Source organism: Miscanthus floridulus, chromosome 3 (assembly GCF_019320115.1).
Source record: "Miscanthus floridulus cultivar M001 chromosome 3, ASM1932011v1, whole genome shotgun sequence".
In the NCBI taxonomy this organism is placed as follows: Eukaryota; Viridiplantae; Streptophyta; class Magnoliopsida; order Poales; family Poaceae; genus Miscanthus; species Miscanthus floridulus.
Genome location: NC_089582.1, coordinates 118,571,494 through 118,587,130, shown reverse-complemented (window position 1 = coordinate 118,587,130; position 15,637 = coordinate 118,571,494). Strand labels below are relative to the sequence as shown.

General features: G+C 45.8%; 3 protein-coding genes across 4 annotated transcripts in view; all 3 read left to right on the top strand.

Moving 5' to 3' along the window:
• The first annotated feature begins 518 nt into the window (after positions 1 to 518).
• LOC136542199 (lon protease homolog 2, peroxisomal) overlaps positions 519 to 15,637 on the top strand; it is a 41,398-nt gene continuing 26,279 nt past the window's right edge. The window contains exons 1-17 of one of the 2 annotated variants that reach the window (XM_066534526.1): positions 519 to 681; positions 1,270 to 1,379; positions 1,480 to 1,588; positions 2,226 to 2,395; positions 2,660 to 2,751; positions 3,765 to 3,944; positions 4,053 to 4,136; positions 4,316 to 4,443; positions 4,525 to 4,726; positions 4,826 to 5,032; positions 5,299 to 5,429; positions 5,739 to 5,952; positions 6,798 to 7,091; positions 7,189 to 7,383; positions 8,029 to 8,274; positions 8,400 to 8,501; positions 8,725 to 9,328. In XM_066534526.1, coding sequence (XP_066390623.1) covers positions 572 to 681; positions 1,270 to 1,379; positions 1,480 to 1,588; positions 2,226 to 2,395; positions 2,660 to 2,751; positions 3,765 to 3,944; positions 4,053 to 4,136; positions 4,316 to 4,443; positions 4,525 to 4,726; positions 4,826 to 5,032; positions 5,299 to 5,429; positions 5,739 to 5,952; positions 6,798 to 7,091; positions 7,189 to 7,383; positions 8,029 to 8,274; positions 8,400 to 8,501; positions 8,725 to 8,808 — 2,658 coding nt within the window. In that variant the 5' untranslated portion in view covers positions 519 to 571 and the 3' untranslated portion in view covers positions 8,809 to 9,328. Of the gene's footprint in view, positions 682 to 1,269; positions 1,380 to 1,479; positions 1,589 to 2,225; positions 2,396 to 2,659; positions 2,752 to 3,764; positions 3,945 to 4,052; positions 4,137 to 4,315; positions 4,444 to 4,524; positions 4,727 to 4,825; positions 5,033 to 5,298; positions 5,430 to 5,738; positions 5,953 to 6,797; positions 7,092 to 7,188; positions 7,384 to 8,028; positions 8,275 to 8,399; positions 8,502 to 8,724; positions 9,329 to 15,637 lie in introns of those variants that run through there. The other variant, XM_066534527.1, reaches the window with a different exon arrangement.
• Positions 10,352 to 11,218, top strand: LOC136542198 (histone H2A-like). Its single transcript, XM_066534524.1, has one exon. It carries the CDS (start codon positions 10,575 to 10,577, stop codon positions 11,046 to 11,048), a length of 474 nt encoding a protein of 157 aa, XP_066390621.1. The 5' UTR covers positions 10,352 to 10,574; the 3' UTR covers positions 11,049 to 11,218.
• On the top strand, positions 11,293 to 14,708 carry LOC136542197 (uncharacterized). The gene is made up of 3 exons (XM_066534523.1): positions 11,293 to 11,946; positions 12,047 to 14,071; positions 14,180 to 14,708. Exons 1-3 carry the CDS (start codon positions 11,762 to 11,764, stop codon positions 14,652 to 14,654), a joined length of 2,685 nt encoding a protein of 894 aa, XP_066390620.1. The 5' UTR covers positions 11,293 to 11,761; the 3' UTR covers positions 14,655 to 14,708.

The following is a 15,637-nucleotide window of genomic DNA, read 5'->3' as shown; positions in this document are numbered from 1 at the left end:
AAAGAAAGAGGGCCGGAGCTGCCCTAAAAGAAAGACGAAGAATCCATCTAGTGATCTACTACCATGACACGGCGCAACTACCCCCTCAACGACTTCCAGAGAGGCTCAAATTAGCACGCCAAGATCCATCCATATGGTCCAAATGGCACCAAGAAATCTCCACGTGCACGCTTCGCAGATCTGCGTCGTCCGTCAGTTCGGACCCACAAAACCGACGGCCTCGATCTACCGTACGGCCCGTGCCGTTCCCCACCGTTACGGCGGTCTGAACGAACCAGCGCCACACGCCGCGGCGAGCCGACGACTCTTATCTCCATAGCGCGCCACGTCGACACCATTCACTGCCACCTGGGCCCCGCTACCATCCGGTCCGGCCTAAACTACGACTCACCCGGAGAGTTCCGTACCCGCCGGCCGGCCCCACCACCCGCACTCGCAAAGCAAACCCTCGACTCCGCCTGATTGAGCTCGACACGGCTCTCATAAATAGTCTGCTACGCTGGTGCGCCTCCCCTCCCCCTCCCCCTCCCCCTCCCCACCTCTCGGCATCGACGCGATTTGCGTGCCCGACATGGCGGACTCACCGGTGGAGCTGCCGAGCCGGCTCGCCATACTGCCCTTCCGCAACAAGGTGCTGCTCCCTGGCGCCATCGTGCGGATCCGCTGCACAAACCCCAGTAGGTGAGTGCCCTGCCCCTGCACCTGCACCAACCGTCGAGAGGTTGTAGCGCCGCCCGATCAGCGGCGTGGGTTTCGATTTTGGTTTTGAGGATTAATTTGGTGCGCTGTCGGCGTATCGGGCTCAGGGTTTTCAGTTCTGGGAGTTTATTTTCTTTATATAGGTTTTCTCCCCATCGGAAATGTTTAGTAGACACGTGGTTTGTGCTACATCTAATTACCCCCACTTGCTACAAAATTGCGACTCCTTGCGCTTAAATTTTGGAGCCGTATGCGAATTAAGTAAATTTAGCTATCTCGCTTCAGACAGGAAATTTTGAGATTTCTTGTCTCAATTTGATGCGTTCATTGAATTTGGTGTTTTCAGTGGCCTGTTGCTTTAGGGGGCCGACAGATTCCGCGTCCGTTTCCCACCTTTCCGTTAGTGTCCGACTTTTCTACATGCAGTTTGGTCCCTTGTGTGGTCGAGCTCCCTTCGGAGACGGCTTACTGTGATGTATATTGACTATGTGGGAGGAAAACAAATTTGCAGATTGTTTTGGATTTTTACTTGGTCTGTGACTTTGTCGGTGTGGTTGTTTGCCTCTTCAGTGTGAAGCTGGTGGAGCAAGAGCTCTGGCAGAAGGAAGAGAAAGGCCTGATCGGGGTACTTCCTGTGCGAGACTCGGAGGCAACAGCTGTTGGCTCTTTGCTGTCTCCTGGTGAGATAAAGACTGTGGCTTCGAATTTTTGCTGTATGAGCAAAATTGCTGGCCATTGTGGACATGCATTTACTTCCTGCAGTTGTTATCGCTCTTGTAGGTGTGGGCAGTGATTCAGGTGAAGGAGGCAGTAAGGTTGGCGGTTCTGCAGGAGAGTCATCAAGGCAGGACACAAAAAATGGGAAGGAGCCCATTCACTGGCACAGCAAGTGTGTGACATCACTATCTTTGCTCATCCAATGCTTGTATTTTATTCATGAACATGGTTATAGAGATAAACACATTCAGGTGTGGGAGTTGACTGTTGGTGGATATAACAATGGGGTTTATACTGCATTCTATTCTACAAACATGAATAATAGATGGAGGCAAATGTTTGCCTTTTTATTTATTTTACCCTGTGTATGCCATGTGAGCACACAAGTGCAACGGTCATTAGCCTACAGTTGTCTGAGATAAAACATGGCTGATATAGATTGACAATGAGCAGATATTTTTCACCCAGTAATCTGCCCAAGGGACTTTTCACACAGTTTCGATTAATAAGCTTAGCTAGAGGAGTGTGCATTGTAAGCATGCACAGTTTTTCATATTTTAACATCATGTGTGCTTAACCTACTTCTTCCTACGAAAGATTTGCTGAACTATGAATATTTGTATTTATTATTTCCATCTATAACTTAATCTATATTGAACCTATGGGCACATACACTGACGAAATATGGTGGGATTATAGATAATTTACGTTACACATTTTTTTATGCAATTATGATATTGCAGGCAATCTTTCACTACCTTATGCATTTTTTATTTAACTTTTCCTTAACTTTGTTTTTCCATGTGCAGGGGAGTTGCTGCCAGAGCTTTACACCTTTCCAGAGGGGTGGAGAAGCCAAGTGGAAGGGTTACATACATTGTTGTTCTTGAAGGTCTATGTAGGTTCAACGTTCAGGAACTAAGTGCAAGAGGACCATACCATGTTGCCCGTGTTTCACGCCTTGACATGACAAAGACTGGTAAAGTTTTGAATAAAAGAAACTTGTTTTGTTCTGTCTGTTTACCTGATCATTGTAGTCTTAAGTTTATGGTTTTTATAGCATAGCACATAAGTACAGTTTCTTCTCATGCAATACCTTATACCTTAAAGGTTAATGTATCTTAAAGACATCCTTTCCTAAAGGATGATGCAATTATCCATCTGTTTTTTCTTCTTCTTTGAGGTCACTTGTTCTAAAACAGACTTTTACATCTTTATTACTAATATGTCTGTAAATTTTTAGAATTGGAGCAGGCAGAGCAAGACCCAGATCTTATCGCTCTTTCTAGGCAGTTTAAAGCTACTGCCATGGAACTAATTTCTGTTCTAGAACAGGTAAATATTTCATGCAGAACTTTATCTCTTTTGTTTACTAGTATAAGGTTTCAAGTTTGGCCCCCTGATTTTACTGAACAGTTCACAAATTACATTCACTCCTGCTTTCATAGAGATCACGACCTGGAGCAACCTATTCACTAGGGGCAAAGGCTGATAAGAAGGGCAGCCCTTTAGCACTGACCACTGGCCATAGCCAAGTATGGCCTCCCCCTCGGCAAGCAATAAGGCACCAGCCATGCTTACCAGAGAGTTATCAAAACACAATGGTTTCTATTCTTCCAAAGAGTTCATGCCCTTAGAATGATTAGGGAATTGGTCCCTTGCTGCAACTGTCCATCGACCCCATCATTGGTCTTGTTCCACTAGTCCTCAAAGGATAAATCATCCAGCGAGGGTGACAAGGATTGTAAGCCAAACCATCGTAGAAGTGTGACCAGAATTGCCTTGCAAACACACAATTAGTAAGCAAATGATCAATAGTTTTTTCAGCCTCCTCACACTGAGGACATCTGTCAGGATGTGGCAGTCCCCATTTTCAAAGTTGATCTGCTGGCCAACAACATTTATGAGCCACAATCCACATAAAGAAATGACACTGGCTAGGAGCCCTAGTGTCCCAAATACGGTCACATGGCCGGAACTGAATAGATCCTTGAAAGAATCCCTCATATGCTGACTTGGCTGAGTAAACTCCAGAACATGAAAGACACCAACGGTGCACACCTCCACATCAGGTTGTAGTACAATCTTGAAGAGGAGGCCCCAGAGATTCAGAAATTCAACTAGGACTCCTACTGAGAATGCTCCTTGTATGTCACTGATCCAAGAGTGATTTGTGAGGGCCTGAAGCACAGTGAGCTTGTGAGCTCTTTTTGCTGGCACAGTAGCAAATTGAAGGGGTGCAATACCCTCAATTTGTTGATTTATGGTGCCTGACTTCTATGCGAGTGAAATACTTGAAATTATCAATGAGCCTAACTTACAATGACGCTATTTTTTTCTAACTGCAGAAGCAGAAGACGGTTGGTAGGACAAAGGTGCTTCTTGATACAGTTCCTGTTTACAGGCTAGCTGATATTTTTGTTGCTAGCTTTGAGATGAGTTTTGAGGAGCAGCTTTCGATGCTGGATTCAGTTGACTTGAAAGTTAGACTTTCCAAGGCAACTGAACTTGTAGATAGACACCTGCAGGTGAAGATACTTTATAGTTTGTTATTTAATAATTAATGTGGTAATTTTACCTTTTGTCTTATTAAGGTCAGTATCAATTTAATTTGTTTTTTTTTCTTGTGATGGCAGTCCATTCTTGTAGCTGAGAAAATAACGCAAAAGGTTGAGGGGCAGCTATCAAAGTCACAAAAAGAATTTCTACTGCGCCAGCAGGTTTGTCTGCTAATCTCCATGTTTGGGGTCTAGAACTTTTGCACTGTTTGTGTTTCAGCAACCTCTGTCTTCTGAGAAACAAATAGTGCTTTTCTTGTAAGGGGGTGTTGAGTAACTTTAGTTGGCCTTCTGTTTTCAAAATAGACATTTTTATCTGATATGGCCATGCTAATATGCAGATGAGGGCCATAAAAGAGGAACTTGGTGATAACGATGATGATGAAGATGATGTGGCTGCACTGGAAAGAAAGATACAGAATGCAGGAATGCCTGCTAATATTTGGAAGCATGCTCAAAGGGAAATGAGGTAAGCTATCATGCCATATCCTTTATCTTTGTGCACATGTGGTACTGGAGTTTTTTGTATCTAGTTAGCTTTCTTCTACAGGCGCCTACGAAAGATGCAACCTCAGCAACCTGGTTATAGTAGCTCTCGAGCCTACTTGGAACTTCTTGCTGACCTTCCTTGGCAAAAGGTCAGTGAAGAAAGGGAGCTTGACCTTAGAGCTGCAAAAGAGAGCCTTGATCAGGATCATTATGGACTAACAAAAGTTAAGCAAAGGATTATTGAGTATTTGGCTGTTCGTAAGGTTTGTAGTTTGATCTGTGCATCCTTTTCTTATTTGCAGACGTTCCTATCCTGGTTAATGTAGTTTATATCTTATGGAATTCTATTAATTTGCTCGCAGCTTAAACCTGATGCCAGGGGTCCTGTGTTGTGTTTTGTTGGACCACCTGGTGTTGGGAAGACATCTTTGGCCTCCTCCATAGCAAAGGCCCTGAACAGAAAATTCATAAGAATCTCTCTTGGTGGTGTAAAGGATGAAGCTGATATTAGGGGCCACCGAAGGACATATATTGGAAGCATGCCAGGGAGACTTATTGATGGACTAAAGGTTCAAACCTGTTCTTCTTCCCATTCTGAAGTAGCTATTTTATCTGTTCTTCTAAGTTCTAACCTACTCTTTTCAAGAGATGTTCTTCTAACCTACTTGTATTAATAATTCAACAGCGATTGCAAAAAGGTCTGTTAGTTCCCCCTTCTAAATGATGTTTGTTTAGTAAAGTATGAACTAAAAACTCTAAATATTACCCTAAATGTCTCAAGGAACTATTTGAATAGAACATTTTCTAAATATGAGTTCTTACTAAAAAAATGCAGAGGGTATCTGTGAGCAATCCAGTGATGCTTCTAGATGAAATTGACAAGACTGGTTCTGATGTACGTGGCGATCCAGCATCAGCACTACTAGAAGTTCTTGACCCTGAGCAGAACAAAGCATTCAACGATCAGTATCCTTTCATTTATCGTTAAAGTGGAGCTATGATTTATTTGTTGTTTTTTAAATGAAGGACAGTTTTACCTCTCTTGGCAATGTTTCTTATATAATTATTAAGCATGTGTGAGTTGTACGACGCCATCATTACTCTGTCATGTAGTGTGTGGGTTGCTGATTTAGTTGAATAATTGCAGTTGGCAGAGACAAAGGCCAAGCTCTTAGTTTATTTATGAATTCAATACTCACCATCAAATTCTTTGGGCTTGTGCTGCTTGATCTGTGGTTTATATATATAATAAGAATTCCTTAATATGATCACCAGCTATTTGAATGTGCCGTTCGACCTGTCGAAAGTCATATTTGTTGCAACTGCCAATAGGATGCAACCTATACCCCCTGCTCTGTTAGATAGGATGGAAGTCATTGAGCTGCCAGGCTACACACCTGAAGAGAAGTTAAAAATAGCCATGAAACATCTCATACCAAGGGTATTGGAGCAGCATGGCTTGAGTATGACAAATCTTCAGATTCCTGAGGTATGACACAGCTGGAGTTTCTGCTGCACCTTTCCTAGTCTTCACTTTCTATACCGTGTTGATTTCATTAATGCATGTCCACGAAAATAATGAATGCCAAAATGCTTTCATTGCCAACATAATTTATCATTTTTGCTCCTTTTTAACTATAAGTTATAGCACGTTGATGGCAAAAGGCATTTATGGTCACTTTAAAATGGCAACTGCAAATGCTATACTTCTTACTATGTAGGAAGTGTGATATTCTATTTGTGAATATAAATATACCAACGGTATTACAATGTTTGTTTGGACTGCTGTTATTCAGTTGTTGGAATTTTTTTCTGTGTCTTGAGATGCTTTTTTCACTAATTTAGCAAGAAACAACTTTTAGCTCATTTGTTCACAAGTTGGAAATTTTGCTTTTGCTATATTCTGCATTTTCACCATGCTTGCGACAAATGAGTTTTCTGCTAGACAATAGAACTCTTTTTTTCTGGAAACCTAGACAATAGAACTGAGTTCATGGTAATTCTTGTGGCATGGTGGTTATGGGAACATCACCATAATTGTGTGTTTGATGGCGCTTCCCGGATGCCCGACATTGAGGAGGCAAAGCTCTGGTGCTTAACTTGTGAAAGGATTGAATACCTTATGGCCTTGATCCTACACCTAGTCGTCCAGCTGTTTGTTAATGGCGAGCTTTTTTTCGTTTTTTTCCTTCCTCTTTTCCTTTTATTTTCTGTTGGTGTTTGTGTCTATCTTAGTCTAGCTAGTTGCTAGTCTTCGCGGAGTTGTCTTACAGCTTCATTCTATTTTTTTCTTCCTTGTGTTCAATGATGTATACTTGCTGGTCATTTGTGCAGGCTATGGTCAAACTGATCATCGAGAGGTACACGAGAGAAGCTGGTGTGCGCAATCTTGAGCGGAACCTAGCTGCGTTGGCCCGTGCAGCTGCTGTTAAGGTTGCAGAGCAAGTTAAAACTCTTAGACTTGGCAAGGAAATGCAACCAATTACTACAACTCTTCTTGATTCGAGGCTTGCTGATGGTGGTGAAGTTGAAATGGAAGTTATTCCTATGGAGCATGATATATCAAACACTTACGAAAATCCATCTCCTATGATTGTTGATGAGGCTATGCTAGAAAAAGTACTTGGGGTATGATATCATGTTTAAACACAATTTCATGGACAAATACAGAGTTCTATCATTCTTTTCGTTGTATCTAAACAGGAACTTGTTGTTTGTGGTACAGCCTCCAAGATTTGATGATAGAGAAGCTGCAGATCGTGTAGCAAGCCCAGGAGTTTCAGTTGGTCTTGTCTGGACTTCGGTTGGTGGGGAAGTTCAGTTTGTGGAGGCTGCAGCCATGGTGGGCAAGGGTGACTTGCATTTGACTGGGCAGCTTGGTGATGTTATTAAGGAGTCAGCGCAGCTAGCTCTGACATGGGTATGGATCTTCTTGTCCTGTCATTTATCCACATTTGAAAGTAAACAAGATTTCTTGGAATTGTAGATTGATTGATCAAGGTACAGGGTTACATGTATATATAGTCCGGAGGAGATCTTGGGTTTATAAACATAACCAGACAAGATCTCCTCCCTATCCCTATCCATAAACTCCTATACCTGTCCATAATAAATACAGGAGAGAGCCAGCTGGCTATAGGAAGCACACGGCCCAGGCCCAGTCCAGCTATATACATGCATACACAAATAGTACATATTACATGTAACAGCATTGAAATCGTTTGACAAACCTTATTTGCGTTGACGAATTCATGCTTCTATGTTTATTTAAACTCTGGTGGATAGAGGTTGCAAGTTCCATTGTTTTGGGTTATTTTGGGGTCGACCCACAACTAGCTAAAATAAATTAGAATGGCATTGCCACCTGTTAGCACCTCTGTGTTCTTATCATTGCGTACCCACTTGCATCCCTATGTTGAAGCTTTGGAATTTTAACTGTATTTTCTTTGCAAAATTCTATTTATATTAAATATCACAAGCTTAATTGATTAGTTTTGCATGTTGGGACATCTCAAATCGAATAATCCATTGTTTTGTAACTACAATACGACCTTGATCTTTACAGGTGAGAGCAAGAGCTGCCGACCTCAATTTGTCACCTACTTCTGATATCAATTTATTGGAGAGCCGTGATATTCACATACATTTTCCTGCTGGTGCTGTGCCAAAGGATGGCCCTTCTGCAGGTGTGACATTGGTAACGGCACTGGTGTCACTTTTTAGTAACAGAAAAGTCAGAGCAGATACTGCTATGACTGGAGAGATGACTCTAAGGGGCCTTGTATTGCCAGTTGGTGGTGTTAAGGACAAGGTGCATGACCATTGCCTAACCGCTTCCTTTTTTTTATCTTTTCACTTGGAAAATGTGGAACATTTAATCATTTTTGTGTTGGTACCCTTCTGCTTTATTTAACTACATAATTCTGTGGAATTTAGGTACTTGCGGCACATCGATATGGAATCAAGAGAGTAATTTTACCTGAAAGGAACTTGAAGGACTTATCAGAGGTTCCATCACCAATTCTCTCTGGCATGGAGGTATGTTGTTTGTTTGCATGTTGCTTGGGCAGCTGTTTGGTACTTCGGTGTAATCTTTGACGATATTCTGAGCCTTGGAGCTACGAAAACTAAAGCTAGATTCGTGCACTTTAGGGGTATTCGCAAACTAGATTCAAACACAAAACCTCTTGATATGTAGTTGTGGAAGAGGGTATGGGTGAAATTGGCCTTTTGGTGCTTATTAAATTTTTGCTGCTGTCAGATTCTGCTTGTGAAGCGCATTGAGGAAGTACTCGACCATGCTTTCGAAGGAGGATGCCCACTTAGATCTCGCTCCAAGTTATAGCATCCAACTCGCCTTTGATATGGATATTTGCTTCGGAGGATCATCGTCACAGTCACAGTACCACGAATGATCAACAGTCTGAGAGTAAGAGCCTGGCTCTCTTGCCAGCACAGGTCTTGGCACGCCCTCTTTGGTTAGGCTTCGCATCCGGAATGTGTATACTGGTCAGAATTCGGAGAGCAGTGAGAAGATAAGCTCGTTCCTCTGCTGGGATTCCCAACATATTTTTGCGACACCAGCTGTTGATCGTTACGCACAGACCCAACACGAATCTGGGAGGAACACTGGTTGGTTTCTCTGTCGATAATATGGGTGTATATGTAATCTATTCGAGGGAAAAATAACTAAAACGAGGTTGTCAAAACTAGAGAGATTGAGAATGATCATACGTCCTTTGGGGTTGGGTGACTTTAATAATATATAATATACATATACATATAGGTTACATATAGGTCGGAACCACTTGTGTTACAAAATATGTGTTACATTTCTTTAATTTAATATCCACCTGGAGTCAAAATGGGAGTCATCCTCCCTGTTCGCTTGGGCTTGATTGGCTTATAAGTCGTACTTTTTTAGTAAATGGATATTATTTTTTTTCTCATACTAAATCAGTCAATAATACTTTCAGTCATGATTTATCAGCCAAACAAGCCCAAACGAACCGGGCGCAACGCAAAGACTCTAAACAGCAGTATATGCAATCCTTTGGTCATTAGTTATATCTGCGAATTGGTGAGATAAAGGAACACGTAACAACCACAGCTGACTATTTTTTGAAACAATACAACCACACTTGGACAACTTTCTTGCGGAAGGGCGAAATGGATGTTGATCTTATGCGCTTCGTAGGATGAAAATGTACAGGATCCGCTATCATGTAGATGACGTTAACATTGCCACAATGAACAACAGTCACGCTAGCAATAACACATTGTTCAAAGAAAGTTGCATTCTCGTTTGAAGAACATTTCATAATCTAAGAGTTCGATAATTCTGCGAAGTGCTGTTTCGTTTATTGAAATTTGAACCCATAAATTTACTTACAGTAGTAATTGTTTGGCATATCGAGTTGAAGAAACAAATTGCCTGGCCATATTGACAGCCTGTTCGCTTGTTGGTTTCAGCCAGCCCAAACCAGTCAGCCAACAGTGTTTTTCTCTCACAACAAACCAGCACCAGCCAGCCCAAACCAGTCCAGAAACCAACCAGCGAACAGGCCGTGAGTTAGTACAAAACAAAGCCTTTACTCCCTCTGTCTCAAAATAGTTGATATTTTAGCTATGAAGTTCACAAGCACATCTAAAGTGTCAACTATTTTGGAATGAAGGGAGTATGTTTTGGAATCTGAAAATGGATGTCTACAACAGCATAGGAGATCTCAGGAACATAATCTCTCCTTTTCTTTCTTAACTATCGTTCCCACATATATCGGGCAGTGAAACATACTACTCTCACATTTGTTGGTAAATAAATAAATAAAATAAAAAATAGCTTGCTGAAAGGCGCGGTTCCTTTCTGCTTTGTTGCTTGCACCTGATTGGCTGAACCACCCCTCCCGCGGATCGCCTTGCTGTAACCCGTTCCAGCCGTCCAAATCCTCCGGGATCTTATCACTTTTCCTCGCACGCGGATCGACGGGCCCACCACATCTCCCCCACACGCGCCATTTAAATGCACCCCGTTCGCAGTTGAGCGGCATCGCAATTCCCACAACTCAAGTTCTCGCGCCCAGGGCCCCCAAATCGCAGCAGCAGCGAGCAGCCATGGACGCCAGCGGAGCCGGCAGCAAGGCGAAGAAGGGGGCGGCCGGGCGCAAGGCGGGCGGCCCCAGGAAGAAGTCGGTGTCGCGGTCCGTCAAGGCCGGGCTGCAGTTCCCCGTCGGCCGGATCGGGCGGTACCTCAAGAAGGGCCGGTACGCGCAGCGCGTGGGCACCGGCGCCCCCGTCTACCTCGCCGCCGTGCTGGAGTACCTCGCCGCCGAGGTGCTGGAGCTGGCCGGGAACGCGGCTAGGGACAACAAGAAGACGCGCATCATCCCGCGCCACGTGCTCCTGGCCATACGCAACGACGAGGAGCTCGGGAAGCTGCTGGCCGGCGTCACCATCGCGCACGGCGGCGTCCTCCCCAACATCAACCCGGTGCTCCTGCCCAAGAAGGTGGCCGAGAAGGCGGCCAGCGGCGGCAGCAAGGAGGCCAAGTCCCCGAAGAAGGCCGCCAAGGCCCCCAAGAAGGCTTAGAAAGCAGGGACTCCATTAGCACTGTTGTTGTAACTTGTTCGTGTTTAGATCTGTGGATGGGATGTTCTGGTCTAGTTTCAGCATCATCATCTGGGGAAACCATGCCAGCTAGGAGGTCTGTAGTCCGAGTTAATGGATACGAGAGGATGATAAATGAGATGCTTCATCAAGACGACGGCAGTGCTTTCGCTGGAAATCTGACAGTGCTACTGGTGCTGCTGCCGAGAACGGTTTCCAGGAGAAAGTGAGAGAAACCACGCAGAAAGCGTTCTGGGATTTGGTCACGGACTCCATGAGCGGAGACAGACCTGATTACAGCCAGCTGGTCAGCCTGGTCAAGGAAGTTAGGGACTCGTTGCACGGTGGCAGATCATAATGCGCTGATGCATGTGGCGCGGTAAGGTGTTTTGGCTGTGCCGGACTCCGGACGCGTTGGCTTGGCCAAAAGGATTAGAAATAAAAATAAAAGTGGGTGAGATTATTTTTAAATTAAGATGTAAAAAGATTAAAAATAAAAAAAAATCCAGAGAGGGCAAGTCCCTCCCGTTCGTCCTCCGTCTCGGAGTCTGGGCTTCCAAACCGATTGCCATCGAAAGCCGGCCCTCTATTTTAATCTGCCCCCAGCGGCAATCGGGGCCAACGGGAGAGGAAAAGGGAAGCTTCCGGTCGCTTGCGGAATTCGCGTTGATCGGTCAGGAGAGGGGACGGCTTCGATGACGGGGGCTCTGGAGTTTGTGGCAATGGAGGTACAGCCGGCGGAGGAACGTGCGGTGGCGGCGACAAAGTTGCTGCAAAGTTTAGACGCTGGAAGGCAACGACGTGAGTACTTGAAGGAGCACCAAAGCCCTCGTGCTGATTACACCAAGCATGCAGATCTGCTTTCTAGGAAGCTAGCAAGGTATAGTACTCGTCTCCCACAATACATATCTAGACAATTGCTTACGACTTTAGAGCGAATACTAATTCGGATTTTTCGTTCCCTGTGATGTGAACTTCAGATGCTGGAAAAAATTCACTCTGTCCAAGAAGACGACACTGGCGCTGGTTCAGGCTTTCGGTTCCTCGGGAATCAACGGCAAGTATGTCAAGAACATATCGTTCGAAAACCTGGCCATGTCGATGGAGTCCCCTCCCGTTCTCCAGGCCACGAGGGCACTGCTCGATCGACTGGAGAGGCGTTTCGTGATCTCTAGCTCCGCGCCGGTGGAAAACGTCGACCATCTGCTGAAACACCTCGCTGTTCCCCCAAGGAGGAAGCCCGCCGCACCTCGACGTACTCGAAGCAGCAGCGTGGGAACGACAGCGCCGGCGGCAGTGGCAAAGAGACCGGTCACGGTCACCCAAAGTTCCCAAGAGAACCGACTGCCTAGGTACTCACTGAGGGTCGTGCTCTGTGCCTACATGATCCTGGCTCATCCAAGCGCGGTCTTGAGCGGGCAACGCGAGGGGGACACGCAGCTCATGGAGTCGGCGGCGAGCTTCGTCGAGGAGTTGGAGCTGCTGACGAAGACAGTACTCGATGGACCTTTGGTTTCGGCTGTTCAGAGGAAGTTCAGGGACCAGTTGGCTGCTTTCGACAAGGCGTGGTGCGCGTACCTCTACCGCTTCGTGGCGTGGAAGGTGAAAGACGCTACGTTGCTGGAGGAAGACCTTGTCAGGGCCGCGTGCAAGCTCGAGCTGTCGATGATGCAGACGTGCAAGCTGACCGCGGACGGTCGGTCGCCGAGCAGGCTCACCCATGATATGAAGGCGATCCAGCGACAGGTCGCCGATGACCAGAAGCTCCTGCGTGACAAGGTTCACCTACTGAGCGGCGGTCCTGGTGTCGCGCGGATGGACTCTGCTCTTTCGGACACCAGGTCGAAGTTCTTCGAAGCGAAGAAGGATGCAGGTCCAGTACAGAAACCTGTCGCAGACGACGTATCTGCCCCTGCCTTGAGCATCAATTCATCGTCAGGTAGTTCGTCACCATCACCAGTGAAGCAGCCGACAGAGAACGAGAGAATGGTGAATGAAATGCTTCATCAGGACGACGGCGGTGCTTTCGCTGGGAAATCTGACAGTGCTGCTGGTCCTGCTGCCGATGCCGAGAACGCTTTCCAGGAGAAAGTGAGGGAAACCATGGAGAAAGCGTTCTGGGATTTGGTCACGGACTCCATGAGAGGAGACAAACCTGATTACAGCCAGTTGGTCAGACTAGTCAAGGAAGTCAGGGACTCATTGCACGAGTTGTCTCCCAAGGAGTGGAAGGAGGAAATCCTTGAGAAAATCGACGTCGAAATTCTGTCTCAGGTACTCGGGTCAGGTTCCCAGGACGCACAATACTTGGGGCAGATCTTGCAGTATTCGCTGGGCATAGTGCGCAGGCTCTCCGCTGCGGCGAAGGAGGACCAGATGAGGAAAAGCCACGACAAGCTGCTGACCGAGTTGGCTGCGAGCTCTGAAGCTGATGCCGACGGCACCGCTACCAGCTCATTCGTCGTCGATGCCGTCAAGGGCCTGCGTTTCGCCCTGGAGGAAATAAAGGAGCTGCAAGCAGAAGTGAGCAAGGCGCGTATCCAGATGGCGATGCAACGGATCATACAAGGTTCTACGGGCGTGGACTACCTGCAGAACGCTTTCGGCGATCGCTACGGGCCTCCTGCCAGTGCAGGAGCTTCCCTCCCTCTGACCGTGCGATGGATTTCGACGTCGAAGAACGTCGCCCGACAAGAGTGGAGGGAACATCTAGGCTCTGTTTCAGTTGTGCCATCAGCAGCCCTCGTTCCGGTACTCCGAGCTGGCCATGGGGCTGCCGTACGCCAGCCGTCTTCTTCTTCGCCTGCAGCTGCAGGAGGCGTTTCTGGGCAGCCAGAGTGCAAGGGTGACGAGCTTGACAAGCTGATAAGGATTGGCCTGTTGCAGCTTGTTAGCAGCGTAGAGGGCTTGCAAATGCAGTCGACTCCTGAGAGCTTCCAGATTAATTTGATGAGGCTGAGGGCCTTGCAGAGCCAGTTCCAACAAGTCATCGTGATAGCTACAAGGTAACTAGCTATATTTTCTATCCTTCATCTTAATTACAATCTAGTCTGTCATAAAGATTAATTCTGAATTTCTGATGATATTGGTTCCAACTTCTGTTGTTTTTCCAGCATGCTCATCCTGCGTCAGGTTCTGATGGGCGAGGGCTCAAAGGCCACGGCTCAGGAACTGGATAACGCCACCGCAGAGCTCTTCAAGGCTCTCGTGAAGATGCTGGACGCCTCCCCTGACGCCGGCGCCGAAGAGATAGTGGAGGCGATGATGAGCGCGTCGGCGGCGGTTGGCTCACCATCGGAAGAAGAGAAGATCCAGGGCAGGAGGCAGACGACCGCCCGGGTGCTCCTCAAGAGCCTCCAGCCCGGCGACGTAGTCTTCAAGATGGTCTCCAGGGCCGTCTTCTGCGCCTTCCGCGGCGTCGTCCTCGGTGGCAGCGGCCACAAGGGCCAGAAGCTGGCTGACGCGGCGCTGCGCCGCGTCGGCGCGGCCAGGCTCGTCGATAGGGTGGTGAAGGCGTCCGAGGTGCTCATCAAGGTGGCCACGGTATCAGGGATGGTGCATGGCCCGTGGTACAAAGCTCTTCTGTGAATATGAACGATTTGAATTTGATTCTTTTGTCAACTGTATATAGACGACGACGTGTAAATCTATTGTTCCACTGGGTGAGGTAGGTGTTGTCAGCAGGGTTCAAAATTTGAACGAAATTTCGGTGGTGGCCGAAAGAAAAATCTGAATTTTTTTTAAAAAAAAATCTACATAACCTCCGACTATTCAGGGTGGACTACTTCAACCCCAAACTATAAAACTGGATTTTTTACCCCTGAACTTTCCAAAACCGGTCAAATAACACCCTCAAAACAGTTTTGGACGGTGGTTTTGCTACAATGACAGTGATTTTGTCTTTTTCTTTTTCATTTTTTTCTGCTGAATCTTTGAGAAATCATAGTAAATCACAGAAAAATCATAAATAAAAAATCAAATTTTGCTGTACTCCATATGAGTAGATCTACATAGTAAACTTTATACTAAAGCATACCATATTATATGTTCACTATGTAGATCTACTTATGTGGAGTCCAACAAAATTAGATTTTTTATTTTATGATTTTTCTATGATTTACTATGATTTTTCAAAGATTCAACGAAAAAGACAAAATCATAATCACTGTAGCAAAACCATCGTCCAAAACCGCTTGGGGGTTATTTGACCGGTTTTAGAAAATTCAGGGGGTAAAAAATCTGATTTTATAATTTGAGGATGATGTAGCATACCCTATTATATGTTCACGGTGGCAGATCATAATGCGCTGATGCATGTGGCAGTAAGGTGTTTTGGCTGTGTCGGACCGGACACGTTGGCTTGGCCAAAAGGATTAGAAATAAAAATAAAAGTGGGTGAGATTATTTTTAAATTAAGATTTAAAAAGATTAAAAATAAAAAAATCCAGAGAGGGCAAGTCCCTCCCGGCTCGTCCTCCGTCTCGTAGTCTGGGCATCCAAACTGATTGCCATCGACAACCGGCCCTCTATTTTAAGCCCTCTTTGATACGGCTCATCCAAAACGGCTTCAC

What these genes read in the sequence shown, in the direction of transcription:
- LOC136542198 (XM_066534524.1), top strand. Translation starts at nt 10,575, where the DNA reads ATGGACGCCAGCGGAGCCGGCAGCAAGGCGAAGAAGGGGGCGGCCGGG.
- LOC136542197 (XM_066534523.1), top strand. Translation starts at nt 11,762, where the DNA reads ATGACGGGGGCTCTGGAGTTTGTGGCAATGGAGGTACAGCCGGCGGAG. An exon ending in CTTTCTAGGAAGCTAGCAAG is followed by an intron (nt 11,947 to 12,046) that starts GTATAGTACTCG and finishes TGTGAACTTCAG; the next exon opens with ATGCTGGAAAAAATTCACTC. An exon ending in GTCATCGTGATAGCTACAAG is followed by an intron (nt 14,072 to 14,179) that starts GTAACTAGCTAT and finishes TTGTTTTTCCAG; the next exon opens with CATGCTCATCCTGCGTCAGG.